Below are 25,235 nucleotides of genomic sequence, written 5' to 3'. Positions count from 1 at the left end.
CTTCTGTGTTTGATACTTTATATTTAGAACACTTATCCATTACTAGTTCTATTTGATCTTCAAAATACCATATACAAGCCAAGACTGTGCCATCAGGAGTCTAGGTCGTTTTGAAACATGGGGGGTGGGGGGGCATGTGTGTTTGCACCTGATTCATATTAACTGATTCCTAATGCAGGGTTTCTACCTACAGAGTTCATTCAAATTTAGTGGAATTACAGATTTATGGTTTATGAATTTCAGAAATTTTGCGCCAAGGTTATTTCTAACATTGTTTGCCTCATCTACGTGTGTGTTTTATAGAAACTTTTATATGGTATGTATGTACAAACTAGAACTAATTAGGGGAGAATCTAAACTCTGGTTGTTTATCACTACAGCATATGTTTAAATAACTTTATTTTTTGTTTCTTAGGTTTATACCAGATGATATTACCTTTGATGATGAGCCCAAGGACATAGCCTCAGAAGTGGATTTAACAGCATATAAACCAAAATATTTCACATCTGCTGCGATGGGAACCTCAACGGTATTTCTTAACTGTTAAAAGTGTATAGCTGGATTCTTGCTTTAAGAAAAGATTTGGTGTATTATTTACTTATAACATCTTTGAAAATGGAAAGTATTCAAAATTTTAATGCACAAATACAAGTAGAAGAGAAACACAAGTATATTTGCATTTTTATTTGTTTGAACCTATTTTCAAATTTTTGTTATGTCTTTAAGCTTGAGTCATTTACCCGCAAATGTTTTTCTCCTCTGTCTTTCCCGTACATTCTTATTCAACTAGATTCTTTAATAAGTTATATGTCAGTTATTAATACCCTACAGAGTAAGGAGAAGGAGGTAACAGATTATTTCAAATCACAGTTAAAACCAGTAGAAATTTTAAATAGAAACACATTTTTTCTGTGGATATGATCCAAAATTATAAAAACAATTTAAGTAAAGTAATTCAGGACTACTAGATGTCACAGTAATGCTTAATTATGAACGGCCAGAAGATTTTTATTGAATTAGTTTGGTACTTAGCTGCCTACCTTCTCTCTTCTTTCCCCCCCATAAACCTTCTACCCACAGATAGACTCTGCAGCAACTACCCAGTCTTCCCATTGCCTTTTCTGTGACAGACCACTGTGCTCTTCTGAGGACAGGCTGATGGTAGAGAGACCTATTGTATATGTCTTCCGCATGCTATGGTGGGCACTATGTGACCTTGATGAGTTACTGAGTATGGTAAAACCCCACCATTATGCGATAAGTGTAGTTTAAAAGATTCAGTAACGTAAAATGTAGGGTTGGTTTCTTTTCAAGACTGAAATATGACCAAGGCAAGACTGTCCAGACAGCTTTTCTGGAATTCCTAGTGTACCATCCACATCTGTACCAGTTCCAGTAGCAGTTTTATGGTTATCATCTCAGGGAAGTTTTCTGAATAGGGGTAATTCTGAATCCTGTGACTAGTTAGAGCTTCTAAGGTAGTGACAGTTATCTTAGGGATCCTTTGGTTAACTGGTGCCCATTTTGTTGCCCTGATCTGGGGAGATTAGCCTGAGGAGAAAACAAAACAAAACAAAACAAAACAAAACAAAACAAAACAAAACATAGGGGACCCACCCTTATAATTCATTAACTTATAATGAAGTTAAAACATCTGACAAGACCCCATCTGAGAATAGGGGCTGCATAGAGGGCAGGAGTCAATCAACACTAATCATGTTATAGATGAATTTCTGTATCGTGGGGGTTTACTGTACTTCCAACCAGTAGATACATTTCTTATCAATGGCTCTTAATCTTTTTTTGGAAAAAGGACCCTATTGAAATTGTGTTGAAAGCTTTAATAGATTTCACATAGTTTGTAGACCTCCTGAAATACTTAGAACTCCAGGTGAAAAACATGTTTTCTTGGTTCATAATAATGTAATGTTTTCACTAATGTGTTTTATTTCTTTCCCTACAATTAATTAACACACTGATGAATTTCTACTCCCAATAATAGAGTACCTTGCATATAGCAGAGAGATAGAAGAACATAGATTGATGAAAATGGTTCCTCTTTCATAAATAAAATACTTTTTATTAAGCATGTTATTTATGATTTGCTTTAACATGTCTTAACCTTTTAAATATTGTTAAACATCCACATTAATGACAAATATTCTGATACTTTTTTATTCTTATTGGTGAAGGTGGAAATTACTTGGGATGAGACTGATCATGAAAGAATTACAACACTCAACAGGAAGTTTAAAAAGGAAGAGCTTTTGGACATGGATTTTCAAGCTTACTTAGCTTCCTCTAGTGAAGATGAAGAGGAGATAGAAGAGGAGCTACAAGGTACTTGTTAAGTCTTTTGGTGTTCTATGTTCACAAGCATTTAGATCCCTAATCTAGGCTTATTAGTGAAAATACGTCTTTGGCAGTAGTTTAAAGGGAGTGCCAAGCTAATTCTTAGGCTGCCTGCAAAGCATACTCAAGTGTACAGTATTATATACACCTATGGATAATATTTGAAACTTTTTAGAAGTATTTTTTTGGCCTGAATTTCTTTAACCACAAACATTTTGTTTAAAACTTTTACCAAACAGGGTCGCTTGGGTGGCTCAGTCGGTTGAGTGTCCAACTTCAGCTCAGGTCATGATCTCACTGTTTGTAGGTTCGAGCCCTGCATCAGGCTCTCTCGGCTGTCAGCATGGAGCCTGCTTTGGATCCTCTGTTCCCCCCACTTTTTCTGCTCCTCCCGCACAGCTTATACCAAACAAAAAAAGCCTGACCTTTTAATTCTTTTAATTTTAATTTTTTTTTTTTTTAAAGAGAGCATACGTGAGCCGAGGAGAGGGGCAGAAGGGGTGAGAGAGAATCCCAAGCAGGTTCCACACTCAATGTGGAGCTCAATGGGTGGCTCAACCCCATGACCCTGGAATCATGACCTGAGCCCAAAATCAAGATTTGGATGCTCAAGTGACTGAGCCACCCAGGTGCCTAAAGCCTGGCCTTTTAGACTTGTCCTAATTCACATAGTTTTGTAGTCTCTTAACAAACTAGTCAAATGCTCTGTAATGCCCCCTTTTTTAATATTAAGAGTTACTTTTGGATTGATTATTTTTTGTATTCCATTTTCTCCTCAACTAGTTTGGAAAGTAGACTGTTTCAGTTCGTTTAGTGATTGTTTAGAAATTGTGACTTGCATTCTTAATTTATTAAGGTCTAATGGTAATTAATATTTTTACCCTCTTAGATAATACAGAGAAATCTTAAAACGACTTTCATGTTATCTTCTGTTTTGTAATCGTCTTTTTTTATAAGTTCCACGGGATATTGATATTTAAACTGCCCTATTTCATTTTACCCACATTTTCTTCACTTTTTTTTGCTCTTTATTCTTTTCTAAATGTCATACTTCTAAGGACCATTTTCCTTCTGTCTTAAATATATCCCTGATAAGTTCTGGTAGTGTTTGCTGGTGTCAAACTCTCTTGAGTTTTAGTAAAAAAATATCCTTGTTTGGCTTTCATTTGAGAAAGATACTTTCACTAGTTAAAAAAAAAAAAAAAAAAAATTCTAGGAAGTCCTCTCCATCCCCACACTAATGATAATGATAATATCCTACTGACTTGTAGTTTCCTCATTTTTGAGAAATCACCTGTCTGACATTTTCAGTGTTTTGAAGATTGTCTAGAATTTTTTTCGTGACTACTTTTTTCAGTCTTTTGAAGGTAATCTAGATTCCTGGATTTCTTTTTTCTTTGACTACTTTTCAAGTTTTTTTGTCCTTTTTTCTTTTTTTTTTTTTTTTGTCTTCAGTTTTACTGTGAACTAACAGATTTATTTGTGTGCTTCGGGTTTATTGGATTTCTTGCATTTGTGCCATGGTATCTTTGATCCCTTTTGGAAATTTCTCAACCATTGTCTAGTCACACATTTCTTCTTCCCTCTCTTTCTGGAACTCTAATTATGTGTGTGTGGACACACACACACACGTATATACATGTATGTATATAAGATATTTTCACTGTAACTTCCATGTTGCTACTCTTGTATATTTCTTGATCTATCATCTCTCTGTGCTGCATTCTGCTGTTTTCTTCTGACCTATCTTCCAGTTCCTAATTTGCTTTTCAGTGGTGTTGAATCTGTTGATAGACTTCCAAAAGTCCTGTTTGGCCATTTTTCAAAACAGCAATACCACTTTATATAATTTTCTATTCATTGCAGATATTTTCAACACTTCCATAAACAGAGTTAAGTATCTTCTTAAAGTCTGTATCTGATGATTTCAGTATTTTAAGTCTTTTTGGGTTCATTTCTATTATTTTTGTTTCCTTGTATATGTAGTTAACCTTGTGTGCTAATTTGATAGTTGAGATGAGAGTATCTAATCAGAGAGAACTTTCATTTACTCTGGTCATTCTGGGACTACATTACTCCAGTTTTGTTTTGTTTTTTTCTTGAGCCTTTCTTTTCTTCTGTTTTAATAGACTATATTTTTTACAACAGTTTTGAGTTCACAGCAGAAATGAGCTGAAAATACATTGTTCCCACATCCCTCTGCCCACCCTCCTAACACATGCATACACACAGCCTGCCTCATTATCAACATCCCTAACCGAGGTGGCATATTTGTTACAAATGAGGAACCTACACTGACATATCAGTATCACCGAAAAGTCCATTGTTTACATTATGGTTCACACTTTTTTTTTCCTTTTTTTTTCTTTTTTCTTTTCCGTTTTTTTTTTTTTTATCTAATTTATTTTTTATTTAAATCCAAGTTAATTTAGTTAAATCCAAGTTAGTAATAATGATTTCAGGAATAGAATTTAGTGATTCATCACTTACATATAACACCCAGTGCTCATCCCAACAAGTGCCTTCCTTAATGCTCATCACCCATTCCCAACACCCCACCAGCAACCCTCAATTTGTGCTCTGTATTTAAGGGTCTCTTATGGTTTGTCTCCCCCACTCTGCTTTTATCTTATCTGTTTTTGCTCCCCTTCCCCTATATTCATCTGTTTCATTTCTTAAATTCCACATATGAGTGAAATCATTATGATATTTGTCTTTCTCTGACTTATTTCACTTAGCATAATACATTCTAGTTCCATCGCATTGTTTCAAATGGCAAGATTTCATTGTTTCTCATCACCGAGTAGAATTCCATTGTATATATATATATACCATATCTTTATTCATCCATCAGTCGATGGATATTTGGGCTCTTTCCATACTTGGGCTATTGTCGATAGTGCTGCTATAAACATTGGGGTGCATGTGTCTCTTCGAAACAGCATACCTGTATTCCTTGGATAAATACCTAGTAGTACAATTGCTAGGTCCTAGGGAAGCTCTATTTTTAATTTTTTGAGGAACCTCTATATTGTTTTGCAGAGTGGCTGCATCAGTTTTCATGCAGAATTGCGTCCTCGCTAACATCTGTTGTTGCCTGAGTTGTTAATGTTAGCCTTTCTGACAGGAGTGAGGTGGTATCTCATTGTGGTTTTGATTTGTATTTCCTTGATGATGAGTGACATTGAGCATTTTTTTCATGTGTCAGTTGGCCATCTGGATGTCTTCTTTAGAGAAGTGTCTGTTCATGTCTTTTTCCCATTTCTTCACTGGATTATTTGTTTTTTGGGTGTTGAGTTTGCTAAGTTCTTTATAGATTTTGGATACTAACCCTTTATCTGGTACGTCATTTGCAAATATCTTCTCCCATTCTGTCAGTTGCCTTTTAGTTTTGCTGATTGTTTCCTTTGCTGTGCAGAAGCTTTTTATTTTGATGAGGTCCCAGTAGTTCATTTTTGCTTTTGTTTCCCTTACCTCCGGAGACATGTTGAGTAAGAAGTTGCTGCGGCCAAGATCAAAGAGGTTTTTGCCTGCTTTCTTCTCAAGGATTTTGATGGCTTCCTGTCTTACCTTTAGGTCTTTCATCCATTTTGGGTTTATTTTTGTGTATGGTGTAAGAAAGTGATCCAGGTACATTGTTCTGTATGTCTCTGTCCAGTTTTCCCAGCACCACTTGCTGAAGAAACTGTCTTTATTCCATTGGATATTCTTTCCTGCTTTGTCAAAGATTAGTTGGCCATACGTTTATGGGTCCATTTCTGGGTTCTTTGTTCTGTTGTGTCTGTTTTTGTGCCATAAAATTCTTTTTAGTATTATCATAGGACCATTAAACTAACTTTCTGAGATCCTATGATTGGCCTATCATTTTTTAGACTACTGAAGATACTGCATTATTTTTCTAAGTTTTTCATAACGTGAATTGTACTCCACACATGAAATGGAAAAGTCATCCTAGTTTCTTTGTTCAGACATCTCATATTAATAAAACCACATAATTTCTTAGGTATTTAATAGTCTCTGAAAAAGTATGATTTGCAAGGGTAGTTATGTTGGGCATAAAAGCCTTCTCATTTTATTCAGGCTTCAGTGACTGTTGCTTATTAATTTTTGGCATTTCAAACTCAACTCCAGATTGAGTGACCATTTTATTTCTAGTATGATCAGAACAACCAAGTCCTTTTTCAAATAGCCTGTCTTTCTCTCATATACATACTGATTTGTCTATAGATTCTTTTTATTCACATGCCTGTATGGTCATTTATCACTTTCTGATAATTCTGGAATAGTTTTTCTTCACTAAAACTTAGCTGCTCTAAGTTAAAGGAAAGAAGAGAACATGTATATTTGTGAAGAATGTTAATAGGTTTCTTTGATTGGTTTGAGAGAACTGACCTAGACTTGAAATGATACTGACATTTGGACAAAAATGTGATGTGTAGTATATTTTTAAGATCTTGTGCTCCACTGGTTTCAAATCCTGAGTTTACCACATAGTAAAGTTACATAGGTTAACTTTCCTAAGCCCTTGTGCTTTTCTTTCCACAGCTATGAAATGAGGATAATAATAGTACCTGGCTCATGTTTGGAAAGATTGAGATAATGGTCACAAAGTGCTTACCATACTACCATGTATCATATATTTTTACTTCTAAAACTTTAAGAATTAATGGCTTTTTGTTTTAAATATACTACTCATTAAGTTTTAAAAGCATGCATTTTTCTTCATTATTTTAATTGATTGCCAGCTTACTTTAATCTGCAGTGTAGTGCCTCTGATAGATACATTAGTATTTTTGAATGCTTTAGAGTTACTAGATGTTCCTGGTGTTGTTTATAAAAGATCATCACAGGGCTTCTTACTGTTGGACTACTTTTTTCATTCCTTATATAGTATTAAGGCTCTCACAAAGTATTGTCCTTGAATTGGGAAAAAACAGATTTACATGAATTATCCCACATTTTAGAGCTTTGGAAAGTAAAATTTTAGTACTGGAAAAAATCAATTTAAAGTAGGCCATCAGAGACTTACCACTAAAATTTCAACCTGGAAGGAGCTTGCTTCTAATTATGTTTTCAGAAGTAAGCTTTTAATAGAAAGAAATACATTGCCATTTTGTTAATGTGTTCCTCATGTTTTATCCATTGAGTTATGGGATACATGACAGAATTCTATCCAACATTATTTTTGTGGCACAAAGCACAAACAGGAAAAAGATGAATTTCAGCTGTTTGAGTGAAAATATAAAAGTGTGATAGGATGGAAAGAATGTCCTGGACTATTTTTTTATTCATTTAGAGAAAAAAACTATGAAAACATTTACTTAACCAATGTTTTTTCCATGTCACCTTTTTTAAGATGTGAGGGCAATCTGTTAACATTGATGTTTGACAGCTAAATGTTTGATGATATTAGACATTTTTAGTGACCGGCTAGCCATAGCTTATAGAAGAGAGGGTCTTCATTATGCTGCTTCTAAATTTTCCTTTACCAGGGACATTTAGTCAATTCAATAAGTCTGTATGTTTTGCATTAAAACCTAGGTCCTTAATTTATGTTTTTGACTTGGAAAATTACAGTGGAAATATAGACCGAACAAACTTTTCACGTATTAGTTTTCTTTGGTATTTGTTGCCCTGAATTTTGTATTGTTCCTTTGTATTCTAATTATTATTTTTATAAATTAAGACATGGAAATGTGGATATTTTTCCACAAAGGGATATTAATTGAATTAACTTCTAATTTATTCGCTTTTATTCTCAGTGTATTAATGAGATCCTGAGAGTAAGCATATCAAATGGAAAAGACTCTTTATTGTTCATTTTGGACTACAAGCAGCTTCCTTTATCTGTCTCTTCAGTATAACAGTTGTATCCATGTACCACATGCATCCCAACAACATTCACCCTTGTATTGACCATAACATTTTAAAGCCACTATGCCAGATGGTGGAAGACGTAAAGAGGGATAAAAAGCTATCTCTGCTGTCTTATTTATAGGGAAGAGAAATCCAAGGATGTTACATGTCTATAAAATTATTTTGAAATATGAATTTTAATAAAAGAGAGATTTCCAAGTACACTACTTAGAACTTATATTGCAAATGATTTTTATTATAAACAAGACCTAATTCTTTCAATGAATTCATTTAATATTAAGAAATTTGTCGATTTTGGTATTCTGTTTTTGCATTGTATCTAATAACATCTTTTAGAAGGTGCTATAGTGACTGAGATTTAAATACTAGATTTAAATGTCAATTATTTCTGTATGTTAGATGAAATTGATTTTTTTTATTAGGTGATGATAAAGTCAATATGGAAGAAGATGGGAAAACAAAGAAAAGTCAGAAGGATGATGAAGAACAAATTGCTAAATACAAACAGCTCTTGCAAGTTATTCAAGAAAAAGAAAAGAAAGGCAAAGAAAATGATATGGAAATGGAAATTAAGTGGGTTCCAGGTAAGAATTATATACTTACTATGTTCATTTATTTTTCTTCATTTCAGGATATTGAGGGTATTTTAGATATGAAAGAAAAGAAGAATAACTCTTAGAAACAAAAACAAATCTTATTTTCCAGGAATATTTTGGTGAGGAAGTTAACATGGTATTTGCATACATCATTTAATTTTTTTTAGGGAGTAGTGTTATAGACTCTTGCCACTTTATTCTTGATTGGTTTCTTTGATTTACTAACTGTAAAGTATTTCTGTCCATTTATGAAGATAGACCTTTCCTAGGTTTGATTCCAGTATTCTCAAGATGTACAAACTTGAATACAGGCACCATGTGTTCTAAGGTCATTAAACTTCTTTTTAAAATATGTAATTCGTAAATGAGCTTTTCTCCCATAACCCCTGTTAGACCTTAATTAGTGAGGTTTCACTAGCACAAAATACATTAATACATAGTTTTCCATCTCAGTTTTGCTGTGAAGAGTCAAAGAAATATAGTAAGTGATTTTTATAACTGCCTTGAAGGGCTCAACAGTTTTTTTAGAGTAGTACAATACTAATTAAAACCATGTCAAAGCTAAACAAAGATAAAAGCTATTATAAATGAGGATTGTTTTCTAGCATACTCATTTTTTCAGCAACCTGAGCAAAGCAACATGTACCCTTGGAACCAATATTGTTTTTGCAGATTACTGCTGTTTACATACATGTATATCTTTTTTTTTTTTTTTTAAATCCCAGTATAGTTAATATACAGTGTTGTTAGTTTCAGGTGTACAACATACACATATGTCTTTTAAAGTTAGGTATAATTTTTGACCAGGATTCAGTTCTTTTCCCACAATTCATCTCTAGATCAAAGAGTATTAACAACTTATAGGAATATCAGGTGTTCTTGGGGTGCCTGGGTGGCTCAGTCGGTTAAGTTTAACTCTTGATTTGGGCTCAGGTCATGATTTCATGGTTCAAGCCTCACCTTCAGGCTCTGCCCTGACAGTGTGGAGCCTGCTTGGGATTCTCTCTCTCTGCCTCTCTCTTGCTCACACACACATGCATGCACATTTGTTCTCTCTCTTAAAAAATTATAAAACTTAAAAAAAATTAAGTGTTCTATATTCAATTGTATCTATTTCATACAGTTAGTATGTTTTTTCACTGGTAATGTTTGCATAGATTTTTATTAGGGGGGGAAACTAGCATAGTTTGATAGTTGGTAGTTTGACTAGTGTAATAAAATTCCTAGGGTGGACACATCTCCTGCATATTCCTGTAGGAATGTGGTGCTTCGTTGTAGCCCATTTATTTTAAATGTTTGTCTTTTGCAGGAAATGGTGGTAAGAAAAATGAAATTTAGTAGTGTTATTGAAACAGTTGTTGGGAGAACTCAAGTTTAGCCTGGAGAGGAAAAGTCTACAAAGTGACTTACTGGTTATTTTCAAGTATTTGCAGGATGACTGTATTAATGAAGACTTAATTGCTCTTATTATCTCAGAAGTCAGTACTTCTGCTAGTAAATAAAAACTGAAGGAAGGTAGAGTTTAATTTAATATAAAGAGTAATTCTCTTAATCATTAGAATTATCCACCAAAAAAATCAAAGAGGCTGCTTTAAGGGGTTAGATGCTCTTTTCAGTAAGTCTCACAATAAGGTGATCTAACCATTCCACTTGAGAATGTTTGTGAAGAACATCTTTCACTTTATGATTAAGGTTCTTTATAATTCCATGGAATGTTGAATTCTGTCTTTTAAGTAAAATACATTGTAATTACAGTTTAATCTTAGAATGAGCTCATTGAATGAAGATATTTTAAATGAACATTTTTTTTAATGTTTTTATCATTTTATTTTGAGAGAGTATGCATGCACATGATCAGGTGGGGGGCAGAGAGGGGAAGAGAGAATACCAAGCAAGATCTGCACTGTCAGTGCAGTCTGACGTGGGGCTCAATCCCATGAACCATGGCATCATGACCTGAGCCAAAATCACAGGTTGGACGCTTAAATGACTGAGCCACCTAAGCACCCCTAAAATGAACATTTTGAATTGGAGTGTTGAATTGACTGAGAAAGCAGATTTATAATAAACTTGATTGAGAAGTTTTATAGCAAATACTTCAGCTTTGTCAAGTGGACCAGATCAAACCTTTGTCTACATTAATATATAGGGAAATTACAAAAAAGTGATATTTATACTTGTTTATACCTGGAAGATATAAGTAATACAGTTTTCCTGGGGCTAAACCTCACTTGGTCATGGTGTATTATCCTTTTTACATATTCCTGAATTCAATTTAGTAATGTTTTGTTAGATTTTTTACACCTATGTTAATCAGGAATATTTGTCTATGGTTTTTGTTTCTTGCAGTGTTTTTGGTATCAGGGTAGTGCAGACCTTATGAAATGAAATGTGAACTCTTCCTTTTTCTGTTTAGCAGTACGTTTTAATCTTGAGTTTAATTTCTAGATGTAATATTAATGTCACAGAAAATATCTTGAAAATGTAAAATGAAAAATTATTGTCTGTTAATTCCAGTATCCTAATTCAGCCACTGAGTGATTAGATGGATTGATTTATCATCTCTCTGTTGTTGAACACTTAATCATATTTCTGATCTTTCACTGTGGTAGACTTAAGGTATTGGAAAGAAATGTGACTGAAGACCATTACTAATTTTAACCTAAAAATATCAGTACTTTCTTAGACTCTTCACATTCATCACCAGCCAAGTAACTGGCTTACTATTTTAGGGCCTTTTATTTTTAATGTTTATTTACTTTTTGAGAAAGAGAGCATGAGCAAGGGAGGGGCAGAGAGAGAAAGAGACAGAATCTGAAGCAGGCTCCAGGCTCTGAGCTGTCAGCATAGAGCCCAACACAGGGCTCAAACTCAAGAGCCATGAGATCATGACCTGAGCCAAAGTTGGAGGCTTAACCGACTGAGCCACCCAGGTGCCCCATAGGGCTTTTTACTTTTAAACAGTTTTTTAATGAACATGTCCATTCCCTCTCTCCCCATTTTAGAAATGTTTCTGAGCATCTAGAGAGCAGTCAGACCACAAAGAAAGCTAAATACTGGCAGTCAAGCTCACTCGGTAGTTCTGTGACTTTCTCATTCACATAGCAACTTGACATATGCTGTGGATCAACCTGTGGTTCTCTCACAAGTTGTTAAAACTACCAGTGTCAAAACCTCAAATGTTAAGTCTCAGATGCCAAGCATCTAGGATGTTATAAATAATCTATAGCTTTTTCCATATTTTGAATTATTTTTATAGGATAACTTCCCAGAAATGGAATTACTAGGAAAAGGCATGAACACTTTTTGTGTCTTGAGATAATTGCCAAATTGTTTTCCAAAAGGGTTGTACCAGCTTATAATGCCTTCAGCAATAAGTAAAAGTGCCAGTTTTGTGGACTTACCATCAAAATTGGGTATATTCTTTTTTTTTTTTTTTTTTAACTTTATTTTTGAGAGAGAGAGCATGAGCAGGGGAGGGAGAGAGAGGGAGACACAGAAACTGAAACAGGCTCCAGGCTCCGAGCTGTCAACACAGAGCCCGATGCAAGGCTCAAACTCACGGACCACACAATCATGACCTGAGCCAAAATCAGACGCTTAACTGACTGAGCCACTCAGGCACCCCAGATATATTCTTTTTTTTACTGCTAATTGAATGGAGGACAGTTGATATTCTAATATATAGTATATATTTTTTAAGTCTTTAGCCATAGTATTTTTGAAAGTCTCAAATAGAGTATTGCTATCTGAATCCTTGGTATATGCATGCACACGAGTATCTGCATAAATGTGCATGTGTGTAAATATAGAGGGTCTTTTATATAATGTATATAGTAAATGACACAAATAAGCTAATCTTCAGGATCTGTTTGTTTGTTTGGAAAGTGGGACTAATAATACCTTTCTTGCTGAAACTGAGATATTTATAAAGGTACCTGATAAGCTACAGTACTATTCATGTCATATGTGAATTTTGGTGGATTTGTGTTCAGCAAAATGTGTGTTCCCAGTAATAGTTACCTGGAACCACAGGGCTTTTATGTTATACTTCAATAAACCACAAAGGGTCAGTATGAGATTATACTATCTCATTTACTAGGTGTTCTTTGGCTTGAATTTCCAAAATATTAAGCTTTTCAGAAAAATAAGTACCGTTAATCACTAACACTTGTTGGAATATGTTTTTTTTTTTTACACTACTTTAAATTTTATTTTTTTTAATTTACATTGAAATTAGCATACAGTGCAACAGTGATTTCAGGAGTAGATTCCTTAATGCCCCTTACCCATTTAGCCCATCCCCCTCCCACAACCCCTCCAGTAACCCTCTGTTTGTTCTCCATATTTAAGAGTCTCTTATGTTTTGTCCCCCTCCCTGTTTTTATATTATTTTTACTTCCCTTCCCTTGTGTTCATCTGTGTTCCCGTGTGTCTTAAAGTCATCATATGAGTGAAGTCATGTGATATTTGTCTTTCTCTGACTAATTTTGCTTAGCATCATTTGGTTTTTAAAAGGAATTTTATTTAGAGTATTTAAACTTCTAATCTTTTTACATTGGGTTATATACTATAGTAACAGCATGAGTTTAATTTCTTAAAGGTATAGTATTAAAGGAGGCAGATAACAGGTACATTGGTGTAACAACTAGAATAAACTAGACTTTCTGTTGATACTTTAGTTCCTTATGCAAATGTAGTAATACGATCACATTAGTTAGTATTATGAGTAAGTAAAGATGTTGAATGATAAAATTTTTAAATAAAGTTGTAGTTCATTATTTTGATGTTTGTGGAGTAATTTTTCCCATCTCAGTGTGTTGCTAAAAATGTATCCCGGCTGACTCATTTTGATAAATACATAAGGTGATGTATGTTGGGTCTTCACCAGTGAATGTGCCTCATTAGGGAATTTGTAATGTACATATAAATGAAGGATAGTCAGTTTTAGCTCACATGTTAAATAACCTCTCTTACATTATGGTTCAAATAATTGATGTGACAATTTTTTGGTTGTAGATGATACAGGGTATATGTAAATAATATTTTTGAAATTCCATCCAGAATATGAACAAATAATGACGTTTCTTTATAATCTTAAAACATTTGATATGATAAAAGTCCTCTTTTCCTTAGTTATCTTTGGTTTAATAGATGCTAGTGAAAAGGATATCTGTTTCTTTTTTTCTCAATATCCTTCAGCACTCCAACTTTCCTTCAAATACTTATTGAGCACCTGCTAATGCCAGGAACTTTTCTAGACACAGCATGAGCAAAACATACAAATCCTTGACCTCATAAATCTTATGTTCAGATGAATCTAATAAAAAAAGTATTTGAGCAGAAACTAGTAGAAGTCAGATGGTGAGACATGCAGAGAAGAGTATGAGAGCAGAGTAATAGCAAATACATGGCCCCGAAGCTATAGTTTATCTGTTGTGTTTAAGGAATAGCAAAGAGAGCAGTGTGACTAGAGTGAGTAAGTGGGAAAAAGAATAATAGATGAGGTCAGACGGGTAACGTGGAGCCAGAAGGACCTGAACTTCTTCTCTGATTGAGATGATAAACTGTTGGAGTTTTGAGCTGAGGGGTGATAAGATCTGAATTATTTTTTTAACAGGATCATCCTGGGTGCTGTCTTGAGGGTAGATTAAGGTAGGAGGCAAGGACAAAATGGAGAAAATCAGTCAAGAGGCTACTGTACTACTTCTGATTGTGGATGGAATAGGTTTGCAAAGGAACCTCAAAAATTCTCTTTTGGTCACATGTTAATTTTAAGATGCCTATTACATCTCAAAATAGGCATGTCAAGGAGACATTTGAATATACAAGTTAGAGTTCAGGAAAGAGGTCATAGCTGGAGATCTGAATTTGGATATCTTCCTTGTCCACGCCTCTGAAAGTGAAGAACACCAAAAGAGTGAGTATAGGTAGAAAGGAAGAAAAGAGGTTCAAAAACTGATCCCTGGAGTACTGCAGCATTTAGAAGGTGAGGAAAACGTACGTAGATTTATCCAAAGACAACTGGGAAGAAACCACCAAAAACCACAGGAGGAAATTCAGGATTGTAGGGTATCCAGACAGCCAAGTGAAGAAAGCATTTCAGTGAAAAGATGGGTCAATAAAATATAGACTAAAAATGATCAGTGTGGAGATCATCAAATATCCAGTAATTTTTAACTGTTTTGGTGGAATGAAAGGGATAAGATTAATGTGGGTTCAAGAGAGAATGAGGGGTGGAATTGGAGACAGCATGTACAGACAATTCCTTTTTCTAAAGTATTTAACTGTTCAAGACTTACAGGCATCGTGACACTTCATCCCTAAAAAGTACTTCAACATGTAACTTCCAAAAACAGAGTCTTCTACATCAGCACAGTGTCACACTAAAGGAATTTAATATTGGTAAATAGTCAGATTTCTCATTCATTCCAATAATACTCTTTATAGTTCTTTTGTGATCGTGTCAGTTAGTTTTAAAGTGTACAGTAGTGAGTTATAGAATACCCACAATCTGGATTTGTCTGATTGTTTTCTCACAGTTAATTCAGAGAGAAAGGTTTTGGCAAGAATTCTCCATAAATGGTGTTGTATACTACCCATTGCTTCGTATCATGAAGTTCCTGATGTCAGTTTGCCCCATTATTTGTGCTGTTAACTTTGCTCACTCAGTTAAGGTGGCATCTGACTGGTTTTTCCAATGTAAAGGCACTTTTTTTTTTTTTTTTTTTGGTAACTGGTAAGTAATTTGTGGGATGTATAAAATTACCCTATTCCCAAAATCCTATCTGATGGCATTGCATTCTTTGATGATCCTTGCTTGAATCAAGTTATTATACTATTCATTGAAAACTGCTGATTTTCTGTCATTCCTTCTACGTTTATTAGTTAGCATCTACCCCCTTTCTTAATTTATTATGGACCAATGGATTGACAGATCTGGAGGAGTTTTTCTATATTGGGTCACAGAGGAATGGGAAAGAAACGGGAGGAGGAAGTAAGATCAAGAGAGCATTTTTCTTTCATATGGGGAAAATAACATGCTTCTAGAAATGATCCACCAGAGAGAGGAAAAAATGATGATGCACAGAGAACTGTGTTCTAAAGTAGGCAAAAAGAGTTGGAATATTTTTACACAAGTGGAAGAATTGGCTTTTGATCTATGTGCCTGGGCATTTCATCCATTGTACAAGGCAAGGAGTATGATCACAGGGTAATGGGTAGAAATGGTAGTGACAGCTTGTAGTGCTCTTCTATTTGCTTGTATTTTCTTAAGTGAAATAGGAAGAAGGTCATCAGCTGAGAGTAGGGATAAGAGAGGAGACAGAGATTTGGACAAAAAGAAGATATGAAATAGTTGTCTAAGAGAGTGGTAAAGAGGGAAATTTAATAGTACTGCTGAACACCAATAAGGGTGCACTTGCAGTTCATGTTCACGTAAAGTTAGATGAGTCAACATAATTATATTTTTCTTTAGCCACATTTAATGATGTGGTGCAATCATGGAGTAAGGGGAGAGTTGGACTAAACCAGTCTAGTAGATTTGTCAACCAACTATGACCAAGCAGGAGAGGGGTAAGGGGATTGAAAGTTATATGCAAGGCAGTGATTGTCATGATGGACCAAGGGATCTATATTGGGTTAGGAGGAAAATGAGGGTATGTTGAGCATGAGGGATGGGGAAGAGGTGAGAAGATTAATGGATTGTAGGTCCCTATGAGACAGAAGGTTAGATACTAGAGAGAATATAATGGAAAGATTAGAGCTAGTGTTTGAAGAGTAGAATACTTGAAATTAAGATTATGCTGAGATTGCAATTTAGAATTATGACATGGTCTAGTTATGGTCCTGGGAGTAAGTTTTTAAGATGGAGTATAGAGTAATAGGAAAAGAGGAGGTCAGTGAACTATAAGGCCCAAGATCATCTGTGTAGATATTGCAATCACCAATATGACAGCGCTTATATTGGAGAGTGGCAGTGAGCCAAGGGCTTAGCTTTTCAAGATATAAGGGGAGAGACTAGTTATTAAGTATCTACAATAAGAAGAGCTTGTAAGGGTGCCTGGGTGGCACCCAGTTGGGCATCTGACTCTTAACCTCCGCTCAAGTCTTGGTCTTCAGGGTTGTGAGTGCAAGCCCCTCACTGGGCTCCGGCACTAGGTGTGAAGCCCACTTAGAAATAAAAAAAAAAAATTAAAAAGGGCTTGTGGGTAATATAGTCTAATAACATGCCATTCAGAGTTGGGGACTTTAGGGAGAAGGGCCAGCCAGTGGACTGGAGGTGGCAATTAGTAGTAAGGACAAACTATGGGAAAGAAAAATTCACCACCTAAAAAGGATATTTGGGATATAGGCCCCAGAGGAGAACAGGTTTCAGTGAGACTCAGATTAGCAGGTAAATGAAGAAAATTCTGTTAATGACTACTAATGAACGATTGTAACTGACTAACTTGTAGAAGGCCTTCATTGTTGAGGAAGAGTGAGAAAGGTCATGTTCTCAATCTTTATTAGATGAGTCGGAAGTTGTAGACTTCTTGTGGTGACAGTTTAAAATAGGGATAAAGGGCATAATGAGATTAGTACTGGTGGTACTAAAGCTTTAATGTGGTGAGACTGAATTTCTTGAGGGAGCTCTTGTCTGGAACCTAGAGCTATAAGATTCTTTTTTAAAGGAGACATGGAAGCCAGAGGAAAAGCAGCAAGGACTCCTCTTACTGTCTCAGTCAGTTCACTCAGCCAGACGGTATGGGTACAGCTCTTCCTTAACTTACTCTTTCTTCTACCCTCTGCAGTTGTAATTCTGTTTTTATTCTGGTGTCCACTTTGTCCTTTGTCCTTCCTTTTTTCCCCTTTATTCCACCCTCATGGTTCTGTTTAGTGTCCCAGTGGGAAGCTTAAACACAGAGACACATTAATGACACATACCTATGTTCCTTGCGTTATTTATTCTCTATTCAAAACTAAAATGTTTTTGAATCAGTTGGGTATTTTTTGCTAGGCAGCCCAGTTTCAAACATTTTAATTTTCATACATCTCAAAACCTGTTCACTATTTACTTTTGGCTATATCAGTATATCCAATTATTGTCAATGCATTCATTATTTGAAATGTATTCACAAAAATGTTTTTTGGTTGGAACTTTTAAAATAACCAGATGTGTAAAGTTTTGAGTTGAGTGGAGAGGAAAGCATTAAATGGGAAACCTGAACTTTAGGCTAAAGAATTTGCAGTATGCTTTGTGCTTTGATGATGAGATGGAAATGAGTTTGCAGCACATTATTCTGTCTTGTACACAGCTAGTAAGTGGCTAGAATTGTAGGGTGTGTGCTCCTTCCATGAATCATCCAGTTAACACGTTGACTGTAAGGATTTTGTGAAGTTATAAGCTGAAACTTTTTGATGTGAAAAAAAGAATCATTTGTGGAATGTGTAATAAAAATGAAAAGCAGCTAGGGTTATCTAAAAACATTGATTGGTAGCACATTTTCTACATAGAGTTGCCAGTAAATTTCTCTGAATTTCCTGGATTATTTAAAGATTATTTTCTCTCTTAACAATATTAAGACTTAATTTTAAAAAGAGCTTTCCAAAAAGCTTTAAAAAAATATCTGAAGCAAGAATTAAGGATATTTTTATACCAGTCATAGTTTCAGAAAGTGCTAAAATTCCTGTATGTTTTGAAGTTTCAGGTTAATTGGTTTGCTGTCTTGGGATGCTTGCAAACATCTAGGATGACTTTTTTTTTAATCAGTCATTCCTTCTCTGCCCATATATCACTTCAGTTGTACTGTTTGCATCTGTAGCCACTATTTCCAGACAGTAGTACTTTTGCCACAGATTTATAATCTCCCTGAAGTCAGTTCAAGAAGAGCGAGCTTGTTTCATGTATTGTTTTCCCACAGCCCACAGCTATGCTGATTTGTTTGAAGTTGTGAATTCTTTGGTCTTTAAAGCAGAACTTTTGCCTATTCTGTTTGAGGTTGTCCCACATCATCATTCTATATGCTAACTGCCTCGCTAGCCAACCATCATTTTTCTCACACATGTTCCATATGTTATTCTGATAGAATCCACTCAGACTACTTACTTACTTTCAGCAGTTTCATTATTCTTTTTTTTTCTGAAACTGGAAAATCATATAACGTTATGTTTACTAAGCACATTGATTTTTTTCTTGATATTTTTTATTGTTATGAAATACATATAAAATTTACCATCCTAACCATTTTTTAAGTGTACAATCAGTGGTATTAAGTATATTCATGTTGTTGTACAGCCATACCCTCATCCATCTCCAGAACTATTTTTCATTTTGCAAAACTGAATCTGTGTCCATTAAACAGTAACTCTTCATTCTCCCTCTCCCCTGCCCCTGGCAACCACCATTCAGCTTTCTATTTCTATGATTTTGACCACACTAAGTAACTCACAAATGGAATCATACAAGATTTGTCCTTTTGTGATTGGCTTATTTCAGTTAGTGTAACGTCTTCAAAGTTCATCCATGTTGTAACATATGTCAGAATTTCCTTCCTTTTTAAGGCTGAATAATTTTGTTATTACACACACACGTGCATGCATGCCCCACATTTTACTTATCCATCCAAGTGATGGTCACTTGGGTTGCTTCCATATTTTAACTATAACACATTCATTTTCATACATTTTCTATAAGCAGACATAATTGATTATATTAGACCCTCATTTTGAGTTCTCCTTTTTTTGTTTCATTTTTCATACTTATTTTTATTTGTTTCTAAATAATCTTTATAATCATAATGCCTGTACCACATTCCATTGTGTTTCTGATATATAAATGATGAATCACTCCCCTAATGTTGTGTTTTAGGCTCTTTCTAATGTTTTGCTATTGTGGATAACATAATAACCTTATATTGGGTTTTCTTAGGGTAAATTCCTCTTTTTAAAATTAATTAATTTATTGTTGTTAGTGTTTATTTATTTTTGAGAGAGACAGTGCAAGTGGGGGAGGAGCAGGGAGAGAGAGGGAGACACAGAATCTGAAGCAGGCTCCAGGCTTTGAGGTGTCAGCACAGAACCTGATGCAAGGCTCAAACTCAAGAACCATGAGATCATGGCCTGAGCCAAAGTCGGATGCTTAACCAACTGAGCTACCCAGGTACCCCTAGGGTAAATTCCTAATAGTAGAACATCTTCACGTCTCTTATCATATATCTTGAAACAGTTCTATTAATTCATGATGCTAACTGGGAAACATTTTTTCACTTCTGAAGATGCCTCAGAAATGGTAACAACATTTTGCACAGAATCAAAACTAGCTTCTACAGTAGGTTCAGGTTTTGAAGCCACATAAAGGAAAGGACATATGTACTTTCTGCAGATCTTTGGTTTGATACAAAACTTAATCCCACTGTGGGACCATATGCCATATTCTGGTTCTCTGAAACGTTTGCCAGCCTTTCGCAGTGCCCTTTCGGTTAGACTATTGTAGACAGATGTTCACTGACTATATAGTACAATGATAATTTTCAGCTATGAGGTCCAAGATAAAGCCAGTAAAAATGTCTGTGGCTTGAACTGGTGGCTAGGCTAGGCAGGCTGAATCTGCCGATTTTCATGTGGGAAGGGCTCTGTATTATTCATTTCACATTGACACTGTTTGCCTGATGAGACATTGTTTGCCTACTAGAGAAAGAGGTTGCAGACCTTCTTCCCTTAGGATAATCTTCATTAATGATAGCACTCATCAAATGAGCTGTCAAGAGATACATCCTTAACTCAATTTACTCATTCAGTGACATGGAAAACCTGTATCTGTTAAATTATTTGGCATAGCTTGAAAACCTGATCCTCTGTATGCCAAAAGAGGAGTGCCAGTAATTGTGACTTGAGTGAGTTCCCTAAATAATATGCCTTAGTGGTAAGTTGAAGCATGTACTTTGAAGGCATATGCTTCCCTAAGAATTGACTCACATAAAATAGGGAATTCTGGCTGTGAAGGACTTAACCAAGATTTTTCTAAGCATTTCAGCTTTGGTTGTCATAAAATAGATTTCATTTTAGATTCCCGTTAGTCCTTTATGTAGAAGCATGGGGGAGATTTTAAAATATTTGTTAAAGTAATTTGGATGCATAATTTTGATCAAGAAGAATTACATTTTATTTTTTTTAAGTTTATTTATTTTGAGAGAGAGAGAGCACGTGAGCAAACACAGAGAAAGAGCAGAGGGAGAGGGAGAGAGGGAGAATCCCAAGCAAAGCCCAGTGTGGGCCTTGATCCCACAAACCATAAGATCATGACCTGAGCCAAAAACCAAGAGTTGGACATTTAACTGATTGAGCCACCCAGGTACCCCAGAAGAATTACATCTTAAAATGCTCTTTGGGGATGCCTGTGTGGCTCAGTTGGTTGAGCAGCTAACTCCTTATTTCAGCTCAGGTCACCATCCCAGAATTGTTGTGATTGCAGGATCAGTTATGATCTCCAACTGTGCTGAGCATGGAAACTGCTTGGGATTCCCTCTTTCCCTCAGTCCCTCTTTCCTGTGTACACTCGTGCGCTCTGTCCCTCAAATAAAAACTAATAATGAAGTAAAAAATTCAAAAAAAATTAATAAAATAAATAAATACAATGCTCTTAGAGGAGAAATTTGCACTTACTGGATGCCTGTTCTGTATCAGAAACTGTGCTAGGTGCTTTATAAAAAATATGACATTAAATTCTTCCAGCAATTCTTTAGTGATTATTAATGCATCTTACAGAACACTTAACTAGGCACAGACTTACTCAAGATCACAAAGGTGGGAGATAGAAAAACTATATTTCAAACCTTGATGTGTCTAACTTAAGTACCCATTAAAAATTTTAAAGAGTATTTTCCTTGGATTACTAATTAAATCTGGTGCCTACTATCTTCATTTAGTGCTCTTCACAACCTGTATATGTTTACTCTTGTGTACACAAAGATACGTAAAGATGTGTTCAGTGAATTTTATTTGAGAATTTGGAGAAATTTTATTTAAAAAAAACAATAAGCACTTACCTGGGATGACCTAGTGTGTACTTTCATAGACTTCTCAGGCTGTTGGGAACATTTTGGTCTGCAGCCAGGGTCACCTGTGTGATGATGTCAGAGAAGGCTGTCCTCTAACTAATAAGCTGCTTTGGAAGTTAACAAACAGAAAAGGCAAGAGAAATCTTTTGAGTGTTTGTTGTTGAACACTACAAGTTTCTGGGCCTGCATGTTATTAGTTGGTATTCTAAGATTCTATCTTTTGAGGCCTAAAGAATGTTTGGTCTGTCATGGTTTCCTTAGTAGATTATGTCACCAAAGAATCCCTAAGAATAGAAACAGTGCTGACATAAGATAAACTGTGGAAGTATTGAAGTCCTAAGGTTTTGTTGTTGTTTTTTAAAATTTTTTAAAAATTTATTTATTTATTTTGAGAGAGACAGAGACAATGTGAGTCTTTGTGAAGAGGGGGAGAGAGAGAATCTCAAGCAGTCTCCACACTCACAGCACAGAGCCTGATGCGGGGCTCACATGAGATCATGAGCTGAAACTGAGAGTTGGACGCTCAACCAACTGAACCACTCAGGCGCCCCAAAGTTTTTTGGGTTTTTTAAAATGTTTATGTATTTATTGGGGGGAGGGAGGGCATGTGAGCAGGGGAGGGGCAGAGAGCGAGACTCAAGGAGCCTGATACGAGGCTCCGTCTCACAAACTGAGATCATGACCTGAGCCAAAATCAGGAGTTGGACACTTAACCAACTGAGCCTCCAGGCATCCCAAAGTCCTAAGTTTTACTGTTACTTTCATTCTATATCACTCTCATTCTATAATTTTTTAAATGTAATGGAGGACATTGCCAGTGAAATAGACTCTGGGTTAATTCCACATCCTGGAAAAGTTGAAAGAGTAACCTTTAAATGATAGTCTGTGTCAGAGATTCCCAACCAATATACTGCCTGTGGATTACAAATTTGCCAAAGGGTTGATCCCTTTAGACCTTAGGCCAACCAGAGCCCTCAGGTTGGTTTCCTTCTCTGGTTGCCTCCTCCATTTATTCCAGTGTGCTATGTAAACATTTATCATTTATACCGCAATAGGAAAAAGTTTGCCAGGGTACTGCTACCTAGCAGTTATTTGCAAAATCTTTTTAGAAGTAGTCAGAGTGTATAGTTTACTTATATATAAACTCCAGCTAATTGTGGAAGGAAATACTTAGGTTGCAGCAAGAAAAATCTAACTTGAAAAGTTGTTAAATACTGAAATGCTAGGGAGGTTGATGTGTTTTTCATTTCCTTTTACTTTTATAATATAAAGTTTTTTCTTTAATTGACTTAGAAATACAATTTTGGTTGGACCCCAGCCTCAAAATGTCCTTCTATATTAATAGCTTCTGTGGTCAGAAACTCTTCCAGGGAGGAAAATAGTTAGGCTCAGTTTCAAGCCACTAATTTATAGGTAGGTTTTTCAAATACAGCGTCTAGATTGAGACCTGCTTATAGTGAAATTTGTCATAGCATTAATAATTTACTGTGATTATGAAAAGAGCATAGAGGGCTTGGTACCAGAAAATCTGGGTACAAGTACTTATTATTTTGATGGAGAGTAAATGACAAAAGACAAGTGAAAGCCATTTTAATTTTAGCACACAGCTGTCAAAGAGTAAGCACTAACTACTTTTTTTATACTTTACTACCTGTATAAAAAAACAGATTCAAAATGTAAACAGTGTATTCTACAGTTAAAAATAATAATAATAAAATGAACACCTGTGTACCAGCTTAAGAAAAAACATTACATTAATGTTGGTGAGAATGCAGCTGGTGCAGCCACTCTGGAAAACAGTATGACAGTTCCTCAAAAAATTAAAAATAGAACTACCCTACAACCCAGCAATTGCACTACTAGCTAATTTATCCAAAGGATACAAAATGCTGATTCAAAAAGGCACATGAACCCCAATGGTTATAGCAGTGCTGTCAACAATAGCCAAATTCTGGAAAGAGGCCAAATGTTCATTGACTGATGAATGGATAAAGAAGATGTGGTATATACATACATTGGAATTCTCGGTGATGAAAAAGAATGAAATCTTGCCATTTTCAATGTTGGGGATGGAACTAGAATGTACTGTGCTAAACTGAATAGCTCAGAGAAAGACAAATTCCATATGATTTCATTCATGTATGGAATTTAAGAAACACAATAGGTGAATACAGGGAAAGGGAAGGAAAAATAAGAAACAGAGAGGGAGGCAAACCATAAGAGACTCTTAAATACAAAGAAGAAACAGGGTTGCTGGAGGGGAGGTGGGTAGAGGGATGGGCTAAAAGAGTGATGGGCATTAAGGAGGGTATTTGTTGGGATGAGCACTGGGTATTATATGTGAGTGATGAATCACTGGGTTTACCCCTTAAACCAGTACTACACTGTATGTTAACTAACTTGGTTTTAGATAAATAAATTTTAAGAATTAAATTAAAAAATGAAAGAACGTTACCAATATCTGTGGTCCTTTATGAGACTCCTCAGTTACAACCTCTTCCTTCCTCTACCAGAGGACACTATGAAACTACATTTCATGTTAATCATTTTCTTTTTCTGTGTAATCATTTTACCACATATACATATATCCCTAAACAGTTTTGTTAATTTTGACCTTTATAAAAAGTATCTTCTCTGTATCCTTCTATCATTTCCTTTTTTCTATTAACATTCTATTTTTGAGATTATCCATATCAATATATAAAGATATGGTCTATTAATTTTCACTATTACACAGAATTCCATTGTAGGTATGTAACAATGTGGCTGTTCTATTGACAGTTATTATAGTTTATTCCTATCATAAACAATATCTTTGTGAACATTCTTGGACTTCTCACCTAGGAACACACAGAGAGAGAATGCCTTAGGTATATGTAGAATTCCTTGGTTGTGGAGCCTGCTCACAGTTACCTTGACTAGGTCGTGCTGAATTGTTTTCCCAGCTTTTACTCTAACTGGTAGTTTCCGTGAGTTCCCAAAGCTCTTTATCCTCATCTTTAATTGGTATTGTCAGGCTTTTCAGTTTTTGCCAGTTGAATGTATAAGTAATGGTATCTCAGTATGGTTTTAATGTGTGTGTTACTCTCAAATATTTGTTGAGTTCCTGCCATGCGTGCCAGACTCTTCTTTTCACTGGACATGGAACACTGAACAGACTTTTATGGGGTCCTACATTTTAGGTTATGGAGGTTAGGAGAAAGGAGAGAAGGGGAGATAGAAAATGAATAGGTAAAATAATGAAGTGGTGATTAAGGACTATAGAAACAAAAAGATAAAGTCTGGATGGGGAGTAGGAAGTTCAGGGGTGAGAGTAGGTAGTGATTTAAATAGGACAGTCAGGAAAGGCTTCATTGAGAAAGTGGCATTTGC

At 35.3% G+C, this 25,235-nt stretch overlaps 2 protein-coding genes across 4 annotated transcripts in view; one reads left to right on the top strand and one right to left on the bottom strand.

The window, feature by feature from the left end:
• NDUFAF5 (NADH:ubiquinone oxidoreductase complex assembly factor 5) overlaps positions 1-22,067 on the bottom strand; it is a 61,600-nt gene extending 39,533 nt beyond the window's left edge. The window contains exons 1-2 of one of the 2 annotated variants that reach the window (XM_053200269.1): positions 21,852-22,067; positions 18,914-18,952 (exon numbers count right to left, since the gene is read on the bottom strand). The gene's annotated coding sequence lies outside the window, so the exon portion shown is untranslated. The remainder of the gene's footprint in view (positions 1-18,913; positions 18,953-21,851) is intronic. The other variant, XM_053200267.1, reaches the window with a different exon arrangement.
• The window catches only part of ESF1 (ESF1 nucleolar pre-rRNA processing protein homolog), a 65,608-nt gene that overhangs the window by 14,269 nt on the left and 26,104 nt on the right, over positions 1-25,235 (top strand). For both annotated transcript variants that reach the window (XM_015079635.3, XM_015079634.3), the window contains exons 7-9: positions 416-530; positions 2,194-2,341; positions 8,653-8,814. In XM_015079635.3, coding sequence (XP_014935121.2) covers positions 416-530; positions 2,194-2,341; positions 8,653-8,814 — 425 coding nt within the window. The remainder of the gene's footprint in view (positions 1-415; positions 531-2,193; positions 2,342-8,652; positions 8,815-25,235) is intronic.

Source organism: Acinonyx jubatus, chromosome A3, assembly GCF_027475565.1.
Source record: "Acinonyx jubatus isolate Ajub_Pintada_27869175 chromosome A3, VMU_Ajub_asm_v1.0, whole genome shotgun sequence".
In the NCBI taxonomy this organism is placed as follows: Eukaryota; Metazoa; Chordata; class Mammalia; order Carnivora; family Felidae; genus Acinonyx; species Acinonyx jubatus.
Note: the sequence above shows the minus strand (reverse complement) of the source record. Positions and strands in the feature narration are given on the sequence as shown.